Source organism: Sus scrofa, chromosome 6 (genome assembly GCF_054392235.1).
Source record: "Sus scrofa isolate SSC_HxYL_T2T_F1_AM1 chromosome 6, Sscrofa_HxYL_maternal_Yorkshire_Landrace_v2.0, whole genome shotgun sequence".
NCBI classification, from domain to species: domain Eukaryota; kingdom Metazoa; phylum Chordata; class Mammalia; order Artiodactyla; family Suidae; genus Sus; species Sus scrofa.
In genome coordinates this window covers 86,009,195-86,036,546 of record NC_139388.1, presented here as the reverse complement: position 1 = coordinate 86,036,546, position 27,352 = coordinate 86,009,195, and the positions used below count along the sequence as shown (strand labels likewise).

At 45.3% G+C, this 27,352-nt stretch overlaps 1 protein-coding gene across 1 annotated transcript; it reads right to left on the bottom strand.

Moving 5' to 3' along the window:
• Positions 1-1,884: 1,884 nt before the first annotated feature.
• On the bottom strand, positions 1,885-14,944 carry ELOA (elongin A). The gene is made up of 11 exons (XM_003356197.5): positions 14,791-14,944; positions 10,256-10,312; positions 9,344-9,450; positions 7,330-8,524; positions 6,845-6,959; positions 5,912-6,067; positions 5,713-5,810; positions 4,665-4,845; positions 4,250-4,361; positions 3,493-3,674; positions 1,885-2,275 (listed from the first exon to the last, which is right to left on the bottom strand). The coding sequence occupies exons 1-11, from the start codon at positions 14,941-14,943 to the stop codon at positions 2,214-2,216; spliced, it is 2,418 nt and encodes an 805-aa protein (XP_003356245.3). The 5' UTR covers position 14,944; the 3' UTR covers positions 1,885-2,213.
• Between the last annotated feature and the right edge of the window lie 12,408 nt (positions 14,945-27,352).

Sequence of the window (27,352 nt, the reverse complement as noted above, 5' to 3'; positions counted from 1 at the left end):
GCACAAGTTTTTACACATGAGACCTAAGGTTCCACATCATCCTGTGTCTGCTCTTTAGCCATTTCAGTAACCCAGGAGAGGAGGTTGTTTAGAAACTCGGTTTTTCTTCCTCCTCACTCTTCTCACCAAGTCGCAGCCCTGATGCAGGCACTCTTGGAGGGGAGGGGGAAAGCTCTGGCTCTATACAAACAGGGGTGATCCAAAATCTTCATGTTGTAAAGATGGGGAGTAATGTTGGGATGTGCTTTTTCTTCCCTCCCTGGCTAAAGACTCCTAATAGAGGAAATTAAATGTTATGCAATGGAATCAAATATGAAAAACTAATTTCAATGGCGAAGACTTGAGCACAAAGGGAAGAGACAAAATCAAGGTGGTGCACACCTAGAGGAAGCTATTCTGGGCAACAGATGTCTGGCACCAGGCCCAGTTGCTCATTTGGTTTTCGGTACAAGGCTTCCTAATATCACATTTGGGGAGCAGGCTGCGGGACTGGTGGAACGGTAATACACAATCCAGAGAAATAATGCTTTACCCAATTCAAAAATACAGCAAATTAAAACATACCAATACTTGCATCCCTCAGGCACCCTGCACAGCAATGCACACTGAGCAGTCCAGCTTTTGCTGCACACTTCTTGCTGCATTGCTCTGCAATCTTCAAAGTTAGCGTCACTTTGAGGTGTCCAGAATGATTAAAAACAGTGGGCTCCATAACCTGGGCTTGGAGTGAGCTTGTCAAAGGGACTAATAGCCAAGCTCTTGGGCTGTCACACTAAAAACGCCCTCAACCCATTGCTTAAGGATGGGCATCTCAAATGTACAGCATCTACTTCTACCTATCACAGCCGAGAGGGTTCCTACTAGATCAATGCCCTTCAGCTGCCAAGGACACTGACCCTGTCCTCCTAGTTCTGATCTTGCCCCCTCTGTCAACTGAAGGTGAGATCCTCCCTTCCCAAACCCGGTGGATGCCCTTGTGGCTCCCCCATCCTGATGCTACAGCTCAGACACTTCCTGAAACTGGTCCTCCCCTCTAGGTTCTGGCTTACAGATGCAAAAAGTAAGAGATTCAAGCTGCGAAGTTCTCTCTGAAACATAACCAACTGTTGTGCTTTTCCAATCACATGATCCTACCTTTTAAAGAAAGGCAAAAACAAAACCAATTTCCAACATCGAATTACAACTTTTAAAATCACTCACTTCTTGTAGCGATTCACAGAGAATAAGAGATCAAAGTGCTGGCTTTTAAAACTCTGAAGTTGTATTTGTGGGGCTGCAAAAGCGCTGCCATCCATGTGTTTGTGTTTTGCCCCCATGCCAGTGGGGAGAAGGGAAAAAAGCCTAAATTTTGAGTTAGAAACCAGAAATTTTAAAAGAAAGAAAAAAACCAAAACACTGGGGGGGGGGGTGGGGTTCTGTACCCTCTGGTGAGCCTCAAAAAAAAAAAAAAAAAAAAAAAAGGACCTGGCAAAAGGGATGGGGGAGAGTCTAGACCTTTACAAATAACTTCCCTTAATAAATACTATTTAATGAGTAGGAGAGAGATGCACCTGCACAGGACCTCAAAGCAACACTCGAGAAGGCTCTCAGAGGTGAGGGGTCCAACATGAACACTTCCTATCTCCACACAAGGCTCCCCCTCCAGGACAGGCAGCCCAGGCCTGGACCCCTTCTTCGCCCTTCGTGCAGCAGGCACCACACAGGCTCTGGGCACACCCAGTCCTCCCTCTGGACGAAAGTCTACTCAGGAGAGGTGAACTGGGACGGGGGATGGCTTTCACTAGGCTTTTGTCTAACAAAGAACCCTTAAAATAAAAGGCTAAATGTGTGGTGGAAGATGGAAAAAAACCAAACCAAAACAAAAAACCCTGGGGGTAATATAAATACAATCTGGGGGCAATATTTATTAATTAAAACTATGTCTTATAGTTTATAAAGAAGCTAATTAACAACAAAGGTACAATTGACCTTAAAATCCTCAGTGAGAATGAGGCTTCACATCTTCTTCAGAACTCTGAAGTGCTCGCCAGGCGGGGAGGCAGTGGCTGCGGACACAGGTGCAGGCACAACCCCTGCGGACTGTGCAGGACTCAAGAGACCAAAATGGTTCCATGAAGCCAGAGTCCGGTCTCCTTTGGAAGTTCCATTCCTCAACCCCCACTGTCTTCGAATTCATCCCCCCCCAAATTTCATTTCCAAGGTAAGTCCTCAGTTTATCGTCGGGAGAATCTATTCTTGAAAGCTTTAATCGTCTTGGCCATCATTGGGGCAATTTCTGTGAAGAGAGAAATAAGGCAATTGTTTCGGATCCACGGCAGTTTGGACACCAGTGGTTTACAATCAAACCAAAGTCCTGCTCCTCTTGGCTCTCCATAACTAGACCACTGGATACAAACAGTAGCTATCTACTGACACCATATAAAGGCAGCTGCTCAAAGCTGTCGCTTCCCCAGGCCCCTGACAATCACCCTCTCTTCTAATTCTCACAACTTCACCAAGACTCAGACTGGCCACCTTGCCCTGTATAGTAAGTGGCAGAACTGGAATTCAATCTTTGCCATACTCTAATAGCCATTCTGAGCCGTAATTTAATTCTGCCTCCCCAACATTAAACCAGCACAAAGCACCCCCTCCTACCCCTGTCTAACCAGTGCTGGCAACAGGTCTGAGATGAGCTAAATACAATTATCACCTAAGAAGTCCTAGCCTGCCCTCTCAACTGGTTAACCTGAGCCCAGCCAAAGCTTAAGCCCAGGACTTCTACCCTCCTGTGGGCCCTGAAGTAAATACAGAATAATGCTTTTTTCTTTTGGCCTTTTCTAGGGCCTCACCCACGGCATCTGGAAGTTCCCAGGCTAGGGGTTGAATTAGAGCTGTAGCTGTCGACCTATACCACACCCACAGCCACTTGGGATCCGAGCCGCATCTGCAACCTACACCACAGCTCACGGCAATGCCGGATCCTTAACCTGCTAAGCGAGGCCAGGGATCAAACCTGCAACCTCATGGTTCCTAGTCGGATTCATTAACCACTGAGCCACGACAAGAACTCCAGAATAATGCTTTTCTTAAGTTAGGATACCCCCTTAGGGAGAGCCTATAGTAGTCAAGTTAGGAAAATATGAAATGGGCCCAACTATATATCAAAAATAAATTCCTGGAAGCTGGGCTTATCAGGTCATAAAAGGTCAATAAAATCCTTTAGCTGTTAATAGTTATGAACTCCACGTTACTGCCTAGAGAAAAAGGGGTTTACATTTAAGTTAAAAAAAAATACCAAAATGAGTATTTCCTATGCTCATAATCGAAACAATTCACACCACACACAGTATGAACAAAGCAGGGGAAAGGAGGCACTGGCCGTTAGACCAACTGTGGGCAAGGCACCACATAGGCTACATCTAATCACAAAGTGCCATGCAGCAGTAATGGCATTAAAGGGGTGCAAATACTAGTTTTGAAATACCTGAGCAGGAGCCCCAAGTTACTTACTCTTCACAGTCGGTTTCCTAGGGTCATAGGAAACAGTGTTGCTGATCATAGGTGCAGAGTGGACACCGCTTGTGCTCGGGCCGTCATAGGCTGGCTCCTCCGGGCTAGCGTTAAAGCTGTTGCTGCTGCCACTGCTGAAGGGTGCACGGCTGCTTCCTGCAGGGTACGGTGCCGGCTTGATCCTGGGACACAAAGCAAAGCTGCTAGTCAAGAGTAAGAGAGGTCTGCCCTTGGTACCAAGAGCCTGAAGCTGGCTGGTCCGAGGACTCAGGTCTGTGGCCTGGACCAATGGACCTAGTACCTTCGATTATGCTGATGGCTTGGAAGTGACAATGGTAACAGCCCTTTAGAATGAATGATGATCTCAAATGACTTTTCAGTGTTTAGGTGTAAATCTGTATTTTGAAAATGCCAGTGTACTTAGATAGCTGTGTCATCGTGGTAACATTTTTACTGTTTCAATGGGGGAAGGGAAAGCATTAGAGGATGTTTCCCAGTAGCCAGGCCCTTTTCTCCATTTAATTATGACCCCTTAAGGGGCAGGAATTATTATCTGGCCCACAATGCAGTCAAGGAAGCTGAGGCTCAGGGAGGTCAAGTGCCCAGCTGGTTAAGGTCAGCCTCCAGAACCCACTCTGCAAGGCCATGCTTTCACCCCCAAATTGCTTCCTGTCCCCAGGCTGCCCCTTCAGGCTAAATGACAAGATCCTGGGCTCTCTCCCTGAGCAGGAAGGAACCACAGGAGCAGAGGTCTTACCGGATTTTCTCAGGCACAGCTGCTCCTCCTGTTCCAAACTTCTCTTGCCTCCTTCGAACATCACGAGGTGGTTTGGCCACAGAGTTGACAAAGGCCATTTTTGCTTGTCGGCCTGTGGAGAAATGGAGGTTAACACCGGCCTTCTTCAGCTGAGATGCTACTGTTATTTCAATAATCTATGCTATCAAAAGATAAAGGTTTTGCAAATCCCTCCAGAGGTATGGGATTATCAACCCTGGAAGCCCCTCTCTAGGGCAGCATGGGCGGTGGTGGAAGAAGCATGCCACCTCTGCCCTCTTCCGCAAACGCAAGAGATCCAGGGTTCAGAGATTCTACCTCAGCCAAGCCCACCAAAGCCCTGCTGTCGATCAGAACACGGGCTCACTGCTCTGCTAGACTCATCCTGCCCCCTTACCTTTGGGCTTATTGGCGTGTGCAGATCGGATATTCTTTGTGAGGACTCGTAGCCGCTGCTCTCGGGCATCCTGAAGCCGTAGGTACATCTCCCGCCACGACTCATACTCTTCTGGCCTTTCATCCTTAAAGTCTCGGTGACAATGGACTTTCCATAATTGATCTGTTTCTTCAATTAATACCTAAAATCAAAACCAGGATGTCATTTACATGCAAGCACTCTTATACATCTCTTTTCCATCCTTAATCACCCAGGGGTGACAGGTTCCTAATGATGTTTTGGTCCTCATAATAGTAGTAATATATTAAAATACCACAGTTCTAGGAAAAAACCCAAATCACTGAATTAAAAAAATGTTAAGTGTAAGGCACTATACTAGCTGCTTTGGGGGGTTGTGGGGCTAGGAAAGAAGACAATACAAAAATTAGTTTAAGATCAGTCTTTCTCCTTTAGATAATCAGTGCAGGGCATGACCTGGGATGAAGTCAAATCCAGCCATTTCCCCAGCACTACACTAAACTGCAATGGCCAGGGGCCACCTAAGAAGGATATGTTATAGATCCCTCAGAATTAAAAAGAGTGGATGCAATCAAATGAGCATCTTCAGCATCAGGAAGATTTGGGGGGTAAATCTGCTGGTCTCTAGGAGACACCCAGCCAATCTGTGCTCTTACATTCACCAGACATCTGGGGGTCAACAAAGAGCTCTGTCCCTGCCTGGCATCCCAGGGGCTGTGCTGCCAGAATTCTCTCTTGACTTCCTAAACGAGGCAAGCTCAAGGGAGGTATGGGAAGTGGTCTCTGCCTTCCCATGGAGCCCTAGCTACACTCCCACTACCTTTTAATCCTACCTTGATGCTAGCCCAAGAGGCTCACTTAACATGCCAGAAGCAGGTGCTAAAAATAAGCTGTTTAAAGGCCCAGAGGCAAACTCAGAACAGTGATCTGACCACCACCTGCCCATCACTGTGGCCGATTCAGAGACAAAGCTATTTCTGGAGATACAAGCCAGAAAACTGCCCTCTTCCCATGCAAACAGGATACTCACATGATTGTATTCCTCTATGCGATACAACTGATCAGGTGTACACCTCTCTAGAACAGGTTCAAGAACAGAATACGGGACGCCTCCCACTTCAAAGATTGCTGCAAAGAATCAAAGGAGAAAAGCACTGAGTAGCGGCCAAGTCACCGGTGTTCCAGTGCCACAACGTGCTTACGAGCCAAGGGAGAAGCATGGGACTTACAGTCGATGTTGTTTTTAAGTACTCGGATGCACTGCTCATGCAAGGTCATCATCTTGGGAAGATAGGCACACTTGGAACCAGAATATACTTGCATCTTAGAATTCATTCTTCGTCCCGTGAATCCAGCTTCTTCCTCTTCCTGGGGTGAGGAGAATGCTGTGGTATGAGGAAAGCAGGAATGTAAGTTTAAAAAGGCACTGAGTTATCTAGTGAAAACTCTCCTTCCCATCCCATTCCTCAGCCTCCCAGTTTCCTTTCTCAAAGGCAACCAATGCTATCAGCTTCTTGTGTATCCTTCCAGGGAGTCTATACAAAAATAAGCTAATATTTTACTCCTTTTTAACCAATTAATATACTATCATCATTTTGTCATTTACATTTTAGAAATGACTCCACATCAGTATATAGACTTTCCACTTTTTTTTTGGGCCACACCCATGGCATATGGAAGCTTCCTGGCCAGGGATCGAACCCTTGCCCACAGCAGGGACCCCAGCTGCTACAGTGATAATGCTGGATCTTTAACCTGCTGCACTGCAAGGGAACTCCCTAGACTTCTTTTTAAGCCCCTGGAGAATGTACAGAATAAAGGGATCTTAGTAAAAGGAACAGCTAAGATCAGTGAACACTTACTCTGTGGAAAAACCCAGAGCTCAGAGCGTTACTGGTATTATCACTTTCAATCCACCTAATAGGCAGATACATTAATCCCATTTACAGACTAGGAAACTGAAGTCCAAGGAAGTTGTTATGACCCCATTTCACATAACTTCTAGTAGAATTCAGAGCTGGGAATTCAAACCCAAGAACTCCAGAACCTGTGTTCTTAAGAAATGTACCAAAATCTGATGACAGATCATGAATGAATTTTTAAGATCCTACTTCCATCAAAACCAAAAAAAAAAAAAACAAGAAGAAGATACAGAAAATTACCTCTTCGCTTTGGTTGAAAGGAAGATATCAAGTCAAGGGGAGGAAGCGGACGGTAATTGGCCTGTATCACAGGTAATGGAAGGTCTGGTAACACTGGCAACACCTCACTGGGGACCTGCAGAGAAAAGACAAGTGACTGGAGGGCCCCTTCCCAAGCACAGCTCTTTCCTACAGTCAATGCCCAGCAATGCTCACAGGGCAGATAACTGCCCAGGCAGACCCAGCCTGGAGAAGGGCGGCAGCCAGGCCTGACAACCACTTGAGTCAGGAGATACATGCGATGGGCCCAGCACAATGAGACACTTCAGAAAATACTGTGCTTGGGTCCTACAGACCCTGGCACTAGAGAGGCTGGAGGAAATTACTTCGAACTGAAATTCAACAGGCCACCATGGAGACGCCAGCCAAGCAAAATGGCGATGGGGCGGGTCCTGGGAGCTCCACAGGCCCAGGTGCTCTGACAGGGAAGGGGCTACAGGGGTTACCTTTTTCGGTTTGGCTGAATCGGCTCCGGCTGGCAGAAGCTTCTCCAACTTGTTTTCATTCACCTTAGGTAATTTCTGAACTGAGTCCGAGTTTTTACTAGTGCTTTTGGAATCATTTTTTTTAAGTCCTTTTTCTCCAAGAGCTGTGGTTGACGTCTTCACAATCTTTTTCTTCTTCTTCCGGGGCTGGTCATAGCTGAGGTATGACTCAAAAGACATGGTGGGCTGCTCGAATTCATCATCTACATCTGCCTCTTCGGCTTTGGGTAAGGAGCCCACGGACTTTCTATCTGAATGAGAAGGTTTTGCTTTCCCTTCTTGAGTCTTTAGGTTGTTAGAAACCTTCTCTTTCACCTTGGGCAGCAGGTCTCCTGCCCCCTTGCCAGTGTCTAAGCCTTCTAGACTTTGCTTGTTTTTGTCTGATTTGGTTTTCTCTGGGTCTCTATGTTTTGGCTTTTTAAGGTGGTTGTCTGAAGCCACGTCCAAGGCGGGTGAAACCTTTTTCTTGGTACCGCCCTCTTTCTCCTTCTCTTTCCTGACGCCACTAGAGGGCGGTTTCTCCTTTGCACTGTCCCCAGAGGGCAGCCTCCGGTTTTCCTCTTTGGAGAGGGCCTTGTGTGATTTTTCTCTGCTCAAAGAAGACTTCTCGTCTCCTTTGGCCTCCACGGGACGTTTTTCTTTATGGGAAGATCTGTGCTCCTTGCTCTGACTCATGACTTCTCTTCCCTGGGCTTCACCCAGGTGGCGTTCTTGGCTGACCCCCAGTCTGTCCTGAAAGGCATTACCGTGGCCTTTGCCAGGCTTCTGGTGTGGAACAAAGGGCTCGTGGTCCTCCTCCAGGGATCTGTAATGGTCCCCAGACATCTGATGAGGGCTGGTGGATGATGGAGGGGACTGAACATGGCCGTAGTCGGAAGACTCGTGGTCTGAAGAGTAAACTGGAGAGGCTCTGTGGTACCTCTTTCTCTCGTCTCTCCTCTCCTGACTGTGAGATACTTTCTGAGGCCGCTCGAGCTCTGAGAGTTTTCTGTGTTTCTTCTGTCTATTATCAGGACTATACGATCGGCTCCCAGAGGCTTTCCAGCTTTCTGGGTAGTCCCCCTCCCCCTCCACCTCCTCCTCCTCCTTAAGGGCATCCCTAGGACGCTTTCGAGAATTGCTCTTCTCCAAGTCCTGTTCATCAGGCTCGGGGTTTCTAGAATAAACGAAAAAGCAGATACAGCAGATATAAATCTCAAGGGTAATCCTTGCTTAGCACAGTCACAGAAACTGAATCCACGAAAGAGATGAGTGTACAGAGTGAGAAACAAGGTCTTGGGAAGAAGGTAAATGATTTCGGCTCAAAGACACTCAGCTAAGTTTTAAAATAGGGAAAACACAAATATTCAGTAAATGGAAAAAGACGAGTTTAGCTACAGGATACAAAGATCAAATAACTTGTGGATGTGAAAATGCTTAAAAACCTTTTCAACACAGGGAAATACCTGTTACATAAAAGGGGGGCTGTAATTTATATTAGATTTATTCACAACTATGTATAAATGCCTTTATTTACTTATTTGCCTTGTTAGGGCCAAACCCTCAGCATACGGAGGTGCCCAGGCTAGAAGTCAAATCAGAGCTGTAGCTGCCAGCCTACACCACAGCTACGTGGATTCTGAGTTGCATCTGCAACCTACACCACAGCTCACGGCAATGCCAGATCCCTAACCCACTGAGCAAGACCAGGGATCAAACCACGTCCTCAGGAAACTAGTTGGGTTCGTGACCATTGAGCTATGACAGGAACTCCTGAAAATGCCTTTTAAGAACAGGTCAAAAAGAAACATTCCAAAACGTCAATAATGCTTCTCTTTGGATGGTAGAATTATTAGAAATTTTTATTCTTATTAGTATTTTTTTAATGTTTTCTAATATTCTATAATGATCATGAATTATTTTTTTATAAGTGAGGTAGAATAAATATTTTAAATAAGAAAGCAGAGAAGGAAAAACAAAGAAAAACTTTTCCTACCGTTCCACAGGAACCAGCTTTTTCCACTGGGCCACTAGGTCCCTGGCAAAACTTCCAACGTGCTCATGTTTTCGCAAGCTATTGACCGTCTTCCCAACTCCAGTCTCCTACAAAGTTGACAAAGGAATTGTTACAAGGTTGTGGAACTAGGCTCACAAGTTTCTAAGGAAAGAAGGCCTTTTACTTTTCAACAAACCAATACTTCCTTCCAAAAACATACCTTCCAAGTCTTAGTACAAGATTACTTTGTATCTATGCCCCCAAGCTCTGATGACACAGTAGCAAAGCATACCAGATTCAAAAGAGGTAAATACTAAATGAAAACACTTCTAGAACTTTCACAATAATAACAAGAGTGATCATGGCAGGTGTCAGGCACGGAGCTAAGAGCACTACATACAGTGTCTGAATTAATACTTAAGAACAACTCTGAGAGGCAGGAACCTGCCCATTTCATGACGGAAGAGCCTAAAGTTAGTTAAGAACTTGGATTTGAATTTAAAACTAGAGGCCAAAGCCAATATTCTTTTAACTTTTAGGAAAAAAATTTGAGATAAAATTGGTTTTTTTAAAATTCATTATTGTAATCATTTTAAAGTGTACAGTTCAGTGGTTTCCAGAATACTCACAATACCACACAAACCACCACCACTAATTCTAGAATATTTTCATCACTCTAAAAAGAAAACCCTGTTCTTCCCAATTCCCCACCACTCCTAGCAATCACTAATCTACTTTCTATCTATGGGTTTGCCTATTCTGGACATTTCATATAAATAAAACCATACAATACATGGCTTCTTCTGGTTCCTTTCACTTCTAAAGCCCCTGCTCTTAAGGTTACTGTACAATATTTCCCATTGGGAAGGGTCTGGGATATTTACATGATAGCTAAAATTACACAGTTCTTACCGCAAGAATGTCTATTGTAATAGGCAAGGCAGAGAGTTTCTTCAAATATTTCAATAGCTGCAAAGAGAATAAAATAAATGTTAATTTCTATAAAATCATAATTATTCGCTGGAACAAATAAGAGTAATATCTAACGGTTAAGTGAGTACTCTGTTCTGTTATACAGTATTAAGCATGGTTATTACCCACATTTTACAAGTGTGAAAACAGGTTCAAAAAAGTTAAGTTACTTGCTCCAGGTTGCAAGTAGGGCAGGGTTCTCTCAAGCCTGTGGCTTTAGATTCCGTGCTTTCTCAACCACTAGGCTGCACCAAGAGGAAATAAGACTTAGAGAAGAGAATCAAACCTATCAGCTCTAACAAAAGTCATTAGCAACTATCATTCTGCCCCAGTTCTGAGAGAGAATTTCTGAGAAAGGTGCCAATTTAAGGAAATTACTCATGGACCCAGCATACAGAAAAGTGAAAAGGAGAAGAGGTCTCTATAGGAACAGGTGATCGTGTTTTCTGGAAAAGTCACAATGTTGAATAGAATTGGGTTTTTTCACTTGTTGTGTTTTGCTTTTGATATAAGTGGGAAGCCAAGAATTTCAAGCTGCTAGAATCAGAGCTTTGCCATTGCTAATGGTGACTACAAAATGTCTGGGTAGATAAAAGAAGTGATCTGGGTTTGGCCACACTTCCTTTCTTTTAAACTAGGTCGAAATCAGGATAGCAGAGCTGTTAAGAGAGAGTTCCAGAGTCAGAGACAGGCTTCAGTATGGCTCTGCCGAGTCCTTGCCAGATGATCTTGTGCAAGTCACTGACCTCTCTGAACCTCAGTTTCTTCATCTGCAAAACAGGAACTGACTCCTGTCTACTTCACAAGCTGTTAGGATTCAGAGGCAAAAACTACAAGCAGTCTTTATCAATAAGGCCTGGAATGCTATACAAGCGCAATAAATGCTGCTGCTTAATCATTTCATCAAGTGACCATTCTTTAAACAGCTACCCTTGATTCTATACCTAATTTTCCCCAACCAATTTCTACTTACTCCACTTCTACTCAAAGTCAAGACTGCTGCGCCATTCTCTAGGAAATGCTTATGCATATATAAACACACTTACCATTCGAGGAGTGCTGAAAAGTACAAGTAGTTCAAAAGAGATAACTGTGACTATCTTTATATTTAAATATCTGATAACAAGATCTGTTCTTTTTCCAGGTGTAGCCCAAGCTATAATTAGTATGCCATATTGCTATTAGGTGGAGTGGCAAGTATGTTTTTCTGGTCATTCTACTTCAATAACTACTGAACACAGTGGGCTAGGCAGAGCAATTGGATCATATGTGATAATCTTGTTTGGGAACAAATAAGAAGCTAAGTGGTGTAGTATCTTAGGAGGTTCACCTTCATAAGTGAGTGAAAATTAATCTCCATTTCAAATTCGACTACCACCATCCAACTCAGGACAAAGTATAAGCGTATTTCTTGTCACCCAAACTATTGGTACAGAGGTCAATGCCATTTTTTTTTTTTTTTAAGGAAAATTTAGAATCATTGAAAAGGTTAAAAATAGGTTGTCTCCCCCCAATGCCATTCCCTGGAAGGCATTTATATACTATCGACTATGTGTTAGCTATTATGCTAAATTTTTCATGTGTTACCTCATTTCACCCTCATTAACCAACTCTATAAAAAGGATATTCTTTCCCCCCTTTTACAGATGTTGAAACTGAGCTCAGTGAGGTTAGGTGACATTGCCCAAAAAGCAAGTCAAGTGTGTTTACCACAGCATGTGCTACAAAGCCAGAGAAATACCCAACATAAAAACACTGTCCTTAGAAGAAAAGAGAACGGAGCAGTTCATATGCCTCTTAGTATACCTGACACAAAGGAGAAGAGCCCTTCCTTAAGGTCATATCGTCAGACAGCTTAGAGTCTACAGAGGAAATAAGGTCACCACGGAGCCAAAGAGTCCCAGGACCTCCTCAAAGACAGCATATAAGAATGGGGCCAGAAGTCACTGAAGGGTATGTTCATCTTGAAGATCAGCGCTAACTGGAAGAGAAAATGCTGCTTTCTGCTTTGTTTTAGGTTAGGAGGGGTGACTTCAAAGTAGACATAACTAAAATAAAACCTTAGAGATTTTCAAACCTATTTACCCAACATAAGAGAAAAATGGTTTCAATGAAGTTCAAAAGAGAACAAAGCATTAAAAAAGTAAAGCACTTTGGGCATCCTCAGGTAGGTGGAAACTTGCTGTTATCAAACCCATGGACCATTTGTAGAGTTTGCAAGAACTGATAACAAGTCATTGAGAAACGTCAAACATTTGCACAGCCCACGCTTAGGAATCTCAGTTGTCCTTTGCACACTACTTCAACCCAAAGAGCTAAAGATGTTCATAATGTTGACCCCTTGCTCTCCATGTGCCTCCAAAACTGTGTCCTTAGTAGTTTCCACATTTGAACTGTAACATGGGACAGACAGGTAACTTAACCAGCCATGAAAACTGTTTCCATTTAAATAGAATATAGGTGTGGAATCAACCCTTAGGCTAATAATGGTTTGAAATCAAGATTTAGTTGGAAATTCAATACTGCTATATAATCATCTTGCAATTTCAAGAACCTGTGGGAGCTTGTTGGGTTAACAGAAGGTTGAGAAGGCCAGTGTGCCGGCTTGCAGTTTTTCTCTCTGCATTAGCTCATTTGTGAATGCCAACTATTGTGCCCTTTGCAAAAATGATCTTCATAATGCAAAGCCAGTGAAGTTCAGGGTGAGTTTCTATCTGGGAAGAGAAAGCCTGGATGCTCACAATAATCAATAACAGCTCATGTACAATGAAAAGTCAAACAAACCTTTTCCTAATTTGAAATTTCATGCACATCGACTACTAGAAGTTACTCCAAAACTTAAATTCTAGTGGGAAGATGACTAAAGATACTATATGGTGCATTTTTTTAACCTGATGGAAGACCAAACTGGAGAAATGGGGGGATTTACATAATATTGCTTTAAGGTTTTAATAATCAGTCACAAACCTACGGTGTTTGAGAAAACAAGCTAGTACTCAAATAATGACCATTTATTCTATGACCACAAAGGGTTACTTAAAAAGAAACTTGTAAATATGCCTGTCCATTAGGTACTGAAGCCATGATATAAAACATAACACAAAACAACTGAAAGCATTTAAGTTTTCACAGACTTAAAGCTAAAATGTCTTCCCCAAGAAGTGAATCTCTGAGCTAGGTATGCATGAGAAGAATTAAAAGTAGTCTGACAGTGAGAGGTTGTGCACTGCCTTTAGAAGTGGGGAGGGGGGGAACCACACCTATGACAGGCTGGGAATAAGGTGAAGACAAAGGGGCCCTTCAAGAAAAATTGTAAATAGTGGGGATTAATATCTACTGAGCATTTCCACCTTTTTGGTTCAGTCCTAGGAAGAAGCAGGTGAGGAAACTGGCTTAGCAAGGAACATCCCCCAATGTCCATGGTTAGTAAACGCATTAGAACTCAGATCCTCTCACCACTTTACCTCAACTGCCTTCCCGGATGTCCTTTTCAAAAGCCACTCTGGGGTTCAGAGATCCAACTCTTAAGGACTGCACACTCCAGCTATAATGCTGACAGAGAATGTCAAACATTTGCAGTGTTTTTATCAGTGTATTTCAATTGAAAAAAAAAAAAATCTAACATCCACCGGACACTCTCTCAGAGACCAAGAAGCTAGGTGGCAGATATTGGAGAGAAGAATGCATCTAACTTAAGAAAATAGTCAAGGGGCAAAAAATTTAGCTGAGTACAATTAAAAATGGTTGCCTATCACTGGCAGCAGCCAGAAACGGTGGCTCTTACCTTTCCATCAAAGCCAGAAGAAAATCTAGCTGCAACTTCTAATCTTTTTTCCCCTTCCAATCACAACCTAAGTTTTTACCTAGGTGACAGGAGGTTAATGTTGTTTTAAAAAGACTTACTGAGAAAGTGAAAAGGTCCACGTTCTAATACCACGTCAGAATGCAATAAAAACGTCTTATAGGCGCAGGACCACACTGAGCTTAGACTCCCCATCAAGCAATGGCAGAACCACCTCCTTCTCCCAACAAACATCAAAAGGCACTAAGAAATCAGAAACATTTCGCAGGGCGAGGGACGGAGCAGGCAGGAGTTAACTCCGGGCGAGCTCTCCCGACAGGAAACAGCTGGCCCGGGACGCCGGAGGAGGGCTCCGGGAGCCCCGCCGGCACGCGGTGGCCGCACGGAGCGCGCTCCTGCCCTCCCGGAGCCCGCGGGCGCCCCGGCCCGGCCCCGGAGGCAGGAAGGCCGGATCGCGGAGGCGCGCCGCCAGCCGTGCGGGGTCCCACCGCGTGGGCAGTGGCCAATGGCCACGAACTTCCCGACCGCAGGCCGAAGCCCGGCGGGGCCGCGCTCCGGGTCCGAGACCCTACCGCCCCGGCCGCTCGGGAAGGGGCCGCCCCCGGGCCCGCGACCGTTACGGGGTCACGCCGCGCCCAACGCCCGCCCCGCTCCGCGCTGCCCACTCGCTCACCTTCTTCGGGTCCGGGTTCGCGGCTAGGCGCGCCTGCAGCTTCTCCACAACTTGGAGCGCCGACTCCGCCGCCATCGCTGTCACTGGCGCGGCCTCCTCGCCGGAACTGGGCTCGCGTCGCGTCCTCGGGCTGCAGCTCCGCCCTCCGTGCATCCTCGGCGGAGACGGAAGCGCGACTGGCCCCTTCCGGGCCTTGGCGAAGTGGGGGGGCGCGGGGCGTGGGGGGCTGGCCGGCTGCAGGCCCCGCCCACAGGGCTGGGGGGCCGGGGGACCAGGTTTTCAGCGCGTACCCCGGCCGCGCGCGAGCGCGCGCGGGGAGCTGGAGCCGCTTGGTCCCCGCGCGCCGACTCTGCACTGGTCCGCTCCGTCCTGGCCCGCTCCGCACTGGTCACCGCTGGCCGGCCCTGCTTCTGGTCCTTGGTGTGCGGAGCCAAGGCCTGGAAGACCTGTCCCGTGTCTAACCAAGGTGGAATGAGGCGAGCGCCTGAGACCCTGGCTTTATAAACCCTGGTCCACCCCCGTCCGCCGTAAGCCACGCCCTAAGTAACACCTGTGTGTGGTTCCAGGGTGGGTCTGCTGCCCTGGGAATCAGCAGGGAATTAACATAGTGACCACCCCTGATTGGGCGCACTAAGCGTCAGCTGTAAACTAGCTTAATTTCACCTTCACTTAAACCCAAAGAAAGGAGTTATATTATCCCCATTTTACAGATGACGAAACTGAAGCCCTGGGAGTCGAACTTGCATGTGATCACATAACAGGAAAGAAGTGCGAAGCTGGAATTTGAATATAAACAGTTTAGGTACGCTGTTAACGCACATCTCTGAATAGGTCAAGGAGTTGAGGCCTAGAGAGAGAGAGGGATTTGTCAAGTCAGTTTAGCTACGTGAAGTAATTAATAATAGTCCATGTCTCACTTTTCTCCCAAAACAGTGTCTTGTACAGAGGTACCAAAGAAATACTTCTTCAATGAATAATTGAATGAATGAATGGCTGTTTTCTCTAAATCAGTACAGCCTGAATCAGACCAGCCCAAGAGACCATCCTTGAGGGCCCTTACCCTCATCCTATAAGCACTAAATTTCACTATTACTATTATTACTACTAAAATGAAGTACTGAACAGTGGAAAATTGGTTTAAAATACCAGCATTGATCACATTTTGTTTGATTAGATTATATCCTAATCTTATCACTATCAGCAATTTGGGAGCCTGACCTTTCACCCAATGCGGGAAGGCCCAGCAGCTCTTCAAGTCCCAGCTCCGGAAAAAGTAAAAGAACTTTCATGCACTCACTAAATTGAGAAGACCTCCCTAAGATGTTCCCACCCCTCTGCTTGGTGCCCTTTCCTCTGCAACTAACCCTTTTCAGGGTGTAAACTGTCCATCTATTCTTCTGTCCTGTCACTGAGCTGTTTATCAGCTGCCATCATTGACCTGTCCAACTTTAAATCTCTGTTGCCTGGTATAAACTAGTCCATAGAATCAGCACTGGATAAAAAGTCCATAAAGATTAATCATCACCTGCTTGGTGCCCTAAGACTCAATCATGAAGTATAATGGAAAACACATCAAACTAGGCATGAGGAGACTTGGATTCTAGTCCTGGCCCTAGAGTCTCCCTTTTCTGCACAGCAAATGCTTTTACATTTACATTTTAAATTGCTTCCATTTTGAAAATGTAACATTGGTGTAATGGGAAAATGGGCCCATTTTTTAAGCAGAATTGCTGACTAACTGACCTGGCATATACTTGAGACACTCAGAACATTTTGTGCATGTTACCCGGGGAGATCTCAACAACCAGAATAAAAAGAAACAATGCATGCTGCTGGGGATACTGGGGAGAGCGCACCCCAACCCTCTACCCTATGTATGTCAACCTGAGACTTGCGAATATTGAAGTCTCACTTGAATATCTGACTACTTGGCAGATCAGTTAATTATGTTGTATATGTCACGCCGATTAAAAAGAAAGTTTTTTAGCCAGTTCTGAAAATGATATTTTGTATATATTCACTGGGGGATTACAATCTACTCCTTGGTTTATACAAGGGTTTTCAACAGCAGAATGCTGTTCCCTAAAGTCTGAGGCTGTTTTGTCCATCTTGGATCAACAATACTTAGCCCACAGGTGGCATTCCATGAAGGTTTCTTGAAAACTGAACTAATTACTATTCAACTTAACGTTAGCCCAGAGTATCATTAGAAAACCTGACAAGGATTTCCCACCTCTCTTACCAGCACTATAGAGCCCCTTGTAGAAGACCTAAAAAACAGGTTCAGAAGGCATGTTTAAGGCTATACTGGGGAAGAAAAATGGGTAGGAAGGTTCTCATCTTTGCTAGGCACACTTTTGACTTTTTGCAACAAATATCTACTTTCCTTTTTTTTTTTTTTTTTTTTTTGCTTTTTAGGGCCGCACTCATGGCATAAGAAGTTTTCAGGCTAGGAGTAGAATTGGAGCTGCAGCTGCCACCCTACACCACAGCCACAGCAATGCAGGATCCAAGCCACATCACGGCACCTACACCACAGCTCACGGCAACACTGGATGTTTAACTCACTGAGCAAGGCCAGGGATCAAACCCGCATCCTCATGGATTCTAGTTGGGTTCATTACCACTGAGCTACAATGGGAACTTCAACAAATATGTACTTTTATAATAATAAAAAAAACCCATAAAGGTACTTTAATTTTGGAAAAAAGCAACCCCAGGCTGGCTGGCACTAGAGTCAATTAGAATCCTGAAAGACAAGTGAAAACAAACACCAAAGATGCTGTCTTCAACAGCAGAAGGGGGCCCTTGTCTTTCACGGAATGGTCCATTGGAATTCTGTGAGCTGGGCAGTGTGCTGAGTGAGGAATACTTCTGGGTGGAGGGCTTCCCCGTTGGACCACTCCTGGCTTGGGCGCTGCCACTCCTCTATCTTACCAAGTGGACAGAGTGTGAGGTTTGTTGGGTGGTGAGTGTGAAGGACAGAGGGTTGGGGCTCAGTGACAACCTGAGCTCCAGTCCCTACCTCTAGCAATGCTGACTGTGGTCAACTTACTGGCTAAAATTGTTTGTCTTTTTGCCTTTTCTTGGGCCGCACTCGTGGCATATAAGACCTCCCAGGCTAGGGGTCTAATCGGAGCTGTAGCCACCAGCCTACGCCAGAGCCACAGCAATGCCGGATCCGAGCCGCGACTGCAAGCTACCCCACAGCTCACGGCAACGCTGGATCCTCAACCCACTGAGCAAGGCCAGGGACCAAACCTGCAACTTCATGGTTCCTAGTCGGATTCGTTAACCACTGTGCCACAACAGGAACTCCTGAAATTGTTTCTGTATAGATTTCTTGTGAGGTTTATTAATATATTAACTGATACTGTACATTTTTTTTTCTCCTTTTTTTTGGTCTTTTCTAGGGCCGTCCCCTTGGCATATGGAGGTTCCCAGACTAGGGGTCGAATCAGAGCTGTAGCCGCCGGCCTATGCCACAGCCACAGGCACAGCAACTCAGGATCCTAGCCACGTCTGTGACCTACACCACAGCTCACGGCAACACAGGATCCTTAACCCACTGAGCAAGACCAGGGATCGAACCCACAACCTCATCATTCCTCGTTGTTAATCACTGAGCCACGACGGGAACTCTGGTTTTTTTTTTTTCTTTGCCATGCCCATAGAATGAGGAAGTTCCCAGGCCAGGGATGGAACCACACCACAGCAGTGAACCACCAACAAACTCCAGTGGCCCCCCTTTTTTTTTTTTTTTTCTTTTTTTTTTTAGAGCATCAATTATTAGAGAAAATTCATTGCCTTGGCAAAGAGAATATTGTGTTCTGCTGTAAAGGAGAATATAAAACCCTCCATCTGGGCAGTTTTGTTCTACACAGCTGTAGCCACTGTTCTCGTCCCCAGTGGGCTCATTTTTCTGAATTGACTACATTCATCTTTGTTTCACATCCTTCAAAGATGTTCAGTTGGTTATTTTACTTCACGATGGCATCTTTCTGAGTCTCACAGCCTGGGTTTGCCTTCCTCAAATATAGTACTGCAAGTGGAGACTGCCAGCCCTAGGAAATGGTGTCTGAGATTCAAAATCCACACCTTTCATAGACTTGCCTTGAAGTTCAATTAAACGCTCTACTAATTAGCTAAGGACATCAGGCATAGAAACCCTCTGAGGCCCTTTGTCTAAAGTAGTAGACTGAAGCATTCTATAACGCCCAAAGAGAGCAGTCCACTGAGAATCTGTATTTACCAGGAAAAAAAGGCTATCCTAAAAATTAAAAAGTAACGAGAATATACTTTGATACCTTTACACTATGAGTTTATTTAAATTGTATCCAGGTAGTAACCTAACCCCCTTCCCTTAACTATCTTGTTTCATGTTTGTTGTAGCATCTGTCACAATTTGAAACGGTCTTATTTCACAGTTCTTGTTTTTTTTGTTTTTTTTTTGTCTTTTGTCTTTTTGTTGTTGTTGTTGCTATTTCTTTTTTTTTTTTTTTTTTTTTTTTTGTCTTTTGTCTTTTGCTGTTGTTGTTGTTGTTGCTATTTCTTGGGCCGCTCCCGCGGCATATGGAGGTTCCCAGGCTAGGGGTCGAATCGGAGCTGTAGCCACAGGCCTACGCCAGAGCCACAGCAACGCGGGATCCGAGCCGCGTCTGCAACCTACACCACAGCTCACGGCAACGCCGGATCGTTAACCCACTGAGCAAGGGCAGGGACCGAACCCGAAACCTCATGGTTCCTAGTCGGATTCGTTAACCACTGCGCCACGACGGGAACTCCACAGTTCTTGTTTTTATAGTCTCTCCCCACTATATAAACTCTACGAAGCATCACTGTAGCTAAGACTACCTAGAACATAGTAGGCACTCAATATTGACTGAGCTGAATAAAAGAGCTACCTCACATAATTGCTTACACTTAATGAGATTATGTGTAAACACATCGGGCAAAGTGCTAGTAATCAACAATATTATCTTAATTGATCCTCTGTCCAGGAGGGCAGACTGTCCACTGCCCTCAGCCCCAGAAACTGAAAATATGGTTGTGGTCTTTGCTGAGAATGCCCTTGGAAAGAAGTTGTTAGAAAAAAAAATGTGAGCTAAAGGCAGCTAGCCTGGAACACATAGGGCTAGACAACAGAGAGAAGGAGAAGGGGGAGGGAGAAGGAGAGATTGACTGATTGGGTTAAGTCTGGATGATTAAATTGCACCCCCACAATCAGCTAAGATCTATGAGTTTGGGTGTCCACAGATGACAAATTCTCAAAGCGGTCCATGTCTCCCTCATCCCTTTGGGAGAACAAACCAACCACCAAAGGTTTAGTAGCGATTAAGAAAGCACCACTGCAGCTGGGGTGGGAAGAACTGCTGCTGGTTGAGTGCCTCGAGGTGGCCCAGTTCGGTGCTACCTTTATATACGTCATATCTCCACCTTCCAACAATCTCATGAGGCATTTTAAGGATGAAGAACCTCAGGCTCAGAGAGGCTAAGCAACTGGCTCAAACATAGTAAATGACACACCCAAAACATGAACTGCTCAGCTCCAAAGCCCATCCTGGCCTGCACACATGTCTGAACATCTGGGTTCTGGTCACTTCTTTCCTGACTCACTGACTCACTGCTTGACTCAGGTGAGGCCTGCTTCCTCATCTGTTAACTGAGGAGGCCTGATGTATCAAAGTAATAATTGCAATAACAGTGATGGTAATGCTACTGCCATTTCTTGGTTCTTACTGTGTGCCACATATTATGCTAAGCAATTTGCATTAACTATCAACTTTACCTAAAACAATCCTGCAATATAGATACATGATCTCCATTCACAGATGAGGAAACTGAGGAGTTGTGACCTATCTGAAGTCCCAGAACTTGAAAGCAGCACAGCTAGGAGACAAAGCCAGGTTTGTCCAGCACCAATGCTCAAGCCCTTTGACCTTAAGCCGCCTTGCTTCCCCTTGCCAGAGAAACCACTGGGAAGACACTATCCAACAGACACACTTCATCCATCCATCCATTCATTCATTTGCTCCAGCTTTGGTGGTGGAGAGGATTGAGAAAGGAGAGGGGTAGTACCAGAAGAAGTTGATGAGGAAGGCAGGGGGCAGATTATGGAGGGGTTTAGAGACCAGGGTAAGGATGTTATAATTGTTTTGTAAAGTTTTATGGACCCCGGGTAGGGGAGTGATAAAACCTATACATTTTTTTAACACTGTAGACAATGTATCAAGAATTAAAGGGAGTCCCCGTCGTGGCTCCGCAGAAATGAATCTGACTAGTATCCCTGAGGACGCAGGTTCAATCCCTCGCCTCGCTCAGTAGGTTAAGGATCCAGTGTTGTTGTGAGCTGTGGTGTAGATCACAAATACAGCTCAGATCCTGAGTTGCTGTGGCTGTGGCATAGGCCAGGAAGTTGCAGCAACAATTCGACCCCTGTCCTGGGAACCTCCATATACTGTGGGTGCGGCCCTAAACACACACACACACACACACACACACACACACACACACACACAAAGAAAAAAAGAACAAAATTAAGGGCTACTTCTACAGTTACTTTCAAACAAACTCAACCATCCCTTATAATAGTCACTCCATCAGAGAGATATTATTGCCTAGTTATATAAAATAGTGCACACAGCACACCCACCCACACGGACACACACATCTCTATCATTTTATTATTCTTCAAAGCACTTTTCACCACTTGATATACAGTTTACCCTTGGACACCACTGGGGGTTAGGGGCCCTGACACCCCTGAAAAATAGAACTCATGTAAATTTTTTTTTATAACTCACATAACTTTATAATCAGCCCTCTGTATGTGTGGTTCCCCACATGTGGATTCAACCAGCCTCACATGGTAAACACAGTAGTATGTGTCTAGGAAAAAAATCTGCCTATAAGTGGACCCACACAGTTCAAGGGTCCACTGTATTTTATATAGTGTCTGTCTTTCCATCAACAGAACGTAAACTCCACAAAAGGGGGAACTTTTTGTTCACTGCTTTATTCCTCACCACCTAGGACAGTGGCTGGCACACAGTAGGCAGTCACTAAATATTTATTGCATGAACAAATAACAAAGGTATTTATACCTCCCCCAAGAACAGTCTGCATTTGCTGCCTATGCTTGTTCATCTTCTCAATCAATACGAACGTTGGTTTCTATTCTCACCACTCCACTGAAAATAGCTTTTCTCAGGTCACCAGTAAAATCCCAGGTGCCCTACCTGAAGGTGTTTTTATTGTGTAGAGCTCTCTGCTGTAACTGCAACTGGTGATTTCTCTTCTCTGGGAAGTTCCATTTGTTGGCTACTTCCTCTCCTGATTAACTTCGATGGTTTCTGACTGTTCATTTTCTGTTTCTGTAATGACCCCCTTTCCCACCACTTCTCTGCCCTAAAATGCTGTAGTTCCTATGGGTTTAATCCTGGGCCCACTACCATTATGATACGACTCTCTCTTTGGGCATTCTCATCTATTCTCGTGGTTTCTACCCCCATCTATAGGCTGGTGATTCACAAATCTATAGGTCTATCCCAAACTCTAGATTGCCTGGATGGAGCTGAGAATTTATCGGGATGGATATTTCCCTGTGATGTTCCCCATGGCCCCATGGCTGGGCAGGTTCAAGATGGAACTTGCCATCTTCTCATTAAATCTCCTTTCCTCTGGTGAGCTAAGAGCTGCTGAGACAGATGATTAAGAACACTGCTTCGGAGTTTCCGTCGTGGCTCAGTGGTTAACGAATCTGACTAGGAACCATGGTTCGTTGCGGGTTCGATCCCTGGCCTTGCTCAGTGGGTTAAGGATCTGGCGTTGCTGTGAGCTGTTGTGTAGGTCACAGACGCGGCTTGGATCCAGCGTTACTGTGGCTCTGGTGTAGGCTGGCGGCTACAGCTCCGATTGGACCCCTAGCCTGGGAATCTCCATATGCCGAGGGAGCAGCCCAAGAAATGGCAAAAAGACCAAAAAAAAAAAAAAAAAAAAAAAAAGAAACACAAAAAACCCACAAAACACTGCTGCTCCAGGACCCCCAGCTACTCCTTCAGAGGAGAGGGCAGAGATCTGTCTTTGACCTGAGAGGAAATGCAGTGGAGCACACTCACCAAAACGGCCGCCTCCACAGCTCATCTATTAGAGGCTCATACCACCAGCCTCGAAGACTGCCTGTGCCCAGGGATCTGCTCTGACCCTCCCCCTGGCTATTTTTTTTGGGCATCTCCATCAGGGGGGTGCCCACGAGCATCTCAAATGCAAAATGTACAAAATTTACCTCATCATCCTCCCCATTCCCCGCAACTACAGCTGGCACCATCATCTGCCCCCAGCCTTCCAGGCTAGAAAACTGAAAGTCATTCTTCTTCTTTTTTTTTTTTTTTTTCCTTTTCTTTTCTTTTTCTGCCACCCCCATAGCATATGGAAGTTCCCAGGCCAGGGACTGAATCTGAGCCGGAGCTGTGACCTACACCACAGTGCAGTAACACCAGATCCTAAACCACTGTGCCACAGTGGGAACTCTCTGAAAGACATTTTTGATTCCTCTTTTCTCTCCTACCTCATCTAATTAATCCTGGTGGTTTTCCTTCTCAAACTTTTTTTTTTTTTTTTTTTTTTGGTCTTTTTGTCTTTTGAGGGCCACACCCGCAGCATATGGAGATTCCCAGGCTAGGGGTCAAATTGGAGCTGTAGCTGCTGGCTTATGCCACAGCCACAGCGAGGAAGGATCCAAGCCACATCTGCAGCCTATATCACAGCTCATGGCAATGCAGGATCCTTAACTCACGAGCAAGGCCAGGGATCGAACCCCCATCCTCATGGATGTTTGGGTTCGTTAACCACTGAGCCACGACGGGAGCACCTCAGACATTTCTTGATTCCATCTTCTCCTCTAAATTCCTGCTGCTGTGAACCTTCCTGGGCTCTTTAAAGATGTCTAATCTCTCAAACTCTCTCTCTGCACACTTCTCTAACAATTTCTTACACTCCTTTTGTTTGTTTTAGGCTGAGCAAGCCAGGCAGTAGGATCTAGAAAGAGTTTTGTTTTCATTGAGCTTCTTTTTACAATTAGCTTCTTTTTGTGTCAAGCAATAATGTTTTTTTTTTCATTTTGACATAGTTTCCTTTTATTTTTTTAATTTTTTGGTCTCTTGTTCTACATTATTTATTTCTTAAGACAAATCCAGCCAGGTAAAGTTTCCTTTTAAATTAAATTTAAGGTTTTTTTTGTTTTTTGCTTTTGTTTTTTTTTAAAGATGAGTCTCTCTCCCTCTCGCTCTCTCTCTCTCTTTTTTTCTTTTGTCTTCTTAGGGCCACATCTGTGGCATATGGAGGTTCCCAGGCTAGAGGTCTAATCGGAGCTGTAGCCGCTGGCCTATGCCAGAGCTACAGTAACTTGGGATCTGAGCCGTGTCTGCGACCTACACCACAGCTCACGGCAACACCAGATTTTTAACCCACTGAGCAAGGCCGGGGATCGAACCCGCAACCTCATGGTTCCTGGTCGTATTTGTTTCCACTGCGCCACGAGGGGAGCTCCAAAGATGAGTCTCTTTACATAAAAATTAAGTGGATACTCAGTAGTTAAAATCAAAAAAGTGGTTCAAGAATGGCAGAAATTTGGGAAACACTAAGATCTAAGACCCTAGGATAACATATTAGCTTGAACCATATGAAAACATGATGATATCAGGCATTTTTGTTTTGACCTATGAAAATGACCATTTCATATGGTTCAACCTACTAGAAAGCCCTATATTTTCTAACCCTTGCCTACATTCCAGTGCAACCAACTGCTTGCCACTGTCCTCCACATCACGTTATTTCTCTGCTCTGTGCCTTTGCCCAGGCCGGTCCTTCCACCTGAACCTGTCATCTGGCCCCCAGTGCAGGTGAGGAGCTCCCCCTCAGTGCTTCCCTAAAGCATTTAGCATGTTCTTTGTTTCTCTAGCCAGCCTCTGAACTCCTTTAGGGAAAGGGCTATTTTTTTTTAATGAATCCCTGTAACCTCTGCCTGGCACATAGTACACCCTCAATTAATCAATAGCTAACCATGTGAGAGAATAAATAGATATCTATAAAGAAGGGAGGCCCGCCTCTGCCTCGAGGGCCAGAGGAAGCTTCAGAGAGGAAGCATTTGACCAGGAAGGAACTTGCCAGGTGAGAGGTGAGTGGATGCACACTCCAGAGGAGGGACTGGAGGTCTGAGGGTCCGAGGTATTAGGGGAAATGGAGTCTGAGTGGAGGGTAAGTGAAAGGGACAGGAGGGAAAAGGCGATGCTCACAGTGTGTGCCCCACACAGTCTTGGTCAAGGTGCCCAACCCAGTACACACATCCACAAATACTTCCAGTGGGTGCTGATTAAAGGGGTGTGAGGCTGGTGTATTTTTCTACTTTGAAGACAAAAAAGCAGGTAATCTGAGCACAGATGCAAAACCAGCCATGCAGAACCACCATGTTCAAACCAGCATGACCTCCAGCCACAGAGAACCACCTTGTGCAAACCAGCGTGACCTCCCTGCAGCCCTCAAGGAACTCACTCTCTAGAAAAGCCCCTGAGGGAGTTCCCATTGTGGCTCAGAGGTAATGAACCTGACTAGTATTCAGGTTCAATCCCTGGTCCCATTCAGTGGGTTAAGGATCCGGCACTGCCATGAGCTGTGGTGTAGGTTGCAGACTCAGCTGGGATCCTGCATTTCTGTGGCTGTGGTGTACGCCAGCAGCTTTAGCTCTGATTCAACCCCTAGCCTGGGAACTTCCACATGCCACGAGTATGGCCCTAAAAAGGAAAAGAAAAGAAAAGCCGCCCTGTAACCAAGAGTCAGAGAAACTGTCAACACAAAGACCAGGCTTGACTAGCAAATCCAGAGGAAAACCACCCCTGGGAGCAGAGTAGCCTAAGATGGGCAGATTGATTAGAGACAAACATGGGTTAGATACCTCCCCACCAGATAAAGATCCCTCATATTATATGAAGGCAGACTAGTTATAAGTTAAAAAATAAATAAATGGAAGAATTACTACTGTTAAAAGTGGGTTTTTTGGGAGTTCCTGTCATGGTGCAGTGGAAATGAAGCTGACTAGAAACCATGAGGTTGCAGGTTCAATCCCTGGCCTCACTCAGTGGGTTAAGGATCCAGCGTTGCCGTGAGCTGTGGTGTAGGTCACAGACATGGCTCGGATCTGGCATTGCTGTGGCTGTGGTGTAGGCTGGCAGCTGTAGCTCTGATTAGACCCCTAGCCTGGGAACCTCCATATACCACGAGGGCGGCCCTAAAAAGCAAAAAAACAAAACAAAAACAAAAACATATGCTCGAACTACTAAGGGGACACTCACACCTCAGGTTTCTCATCCATCCTCAGCCCCCTGTTAGGATGATTTCTAAGCAGTTGGCTGTCAGAGTTCCAATATCTCGCTCTCTCGGGCTCCCATACCTCTTTCAGGAAACACTTCCCCAGGCACCTAAAAGAATCACTGTTCCCTTAAGGCCAGCCAGTTCCTCTTTTTACTTCCTGGTTTTAAGGGGGCAAAACACAGACAAATCTCTCTCAGTCTGTCTTCTCATCAAATCAGGGCGATTGTGCTATTGAATAAGTTGATAGCTAATCTAAACCAATACTCCCTGTGCCAAGAACTGCAAAATAAATTAAGAAATATCATACTCTTGAAACAGGACTTGATTCATTCAAATATTTATTAAGCCCCTTCTCTGGCAGGTGCTGTGTTTGGTGCTGGGCCTCCTAAGGTGTGCAGACAGCCCCAAAGCCATAAGGAGTCCAGTCTAGTAGTGTGATGTTATTCAAAAGAAAAATTCCATTAGGGAAGCCCTCAATCTATCAACAACTAAAGCATGATCCCAAGACCTGAACCAAAAATTCTACCAAGGAAGAAGAAGCCTCTATAGATACATAATATGTTCAACCTCAGGAGTAATCAGGGAAATGCAAATTAAAACCGTAATGAAATTCCATGTCAAATCCACCAGACTGAATTGGTACCTGATAGGAAAACTGAGCCAGCAGACCTGAGGTTGCAGCACAATAAACATGGCCAGGCACTGAGAGGCACAGGTACAGCAGGCACTTAGTAAATATTTTGCTAACCCAAGAATAGAAAGGCCAGAGTGGGGAAAGCAAAATGGCAGCTTGTGGGCTCAATATGGCCTGCTGCCACGTTTTGTTTGCCCTTGGAGTGTTTATAAATTTGAGCTAATTGCCAAGAGCTAAAAATCAGGAGATTTCACAAGTTCTCTCAAAAAACAGTTGAGCTCTAGCAGTTCTTGGCCCGCCTATGGGGCAACATGTGGTTGGAGCTGAGTGGTGGCTGACCCCACCTTTCACCACATCCCCGCCACTCTCCGGCGCTGGGGCTGCTGCACTGACTTCCATCACCTCTATCCCTGAATCGGGCTCCCCCTCAATCCAAGATTTCATGGGATCCACTCTCAGGGATAAGATACGGAAACTGGGATTACCAACTCTGCAATGGGGACCAGGAACTATACAGCAAGAGACAGTTTCTTCAGCAAGATATTAACTTACCACTAACCCAAA

Bases quoted from the DNA above. Each gene is read 5' to 3' on its own strand.
- ELOA (XM_003356197.5), bottom strand. From the start codon at position 14,943: ATGCACGGAGGGCGGAGCTGCAGCCCGAGGACGCGACGCGAGCCCAGT. The intron at 9,451-10,255 runs GTAAGAACTGTG...TCAACTTTGTAG, and splicing joins TTACAATAGACATTCTTGCG to GAGACTGGAGTTGGGAAGAC. The intron at 6,960-7,329 runs GTAACCCCTGTA...TTTTCTCTGCAG, and splicing joins ATTCAGCCAAACCGAAAAAG to GTCCCCAGTGAGGTGTTGCC.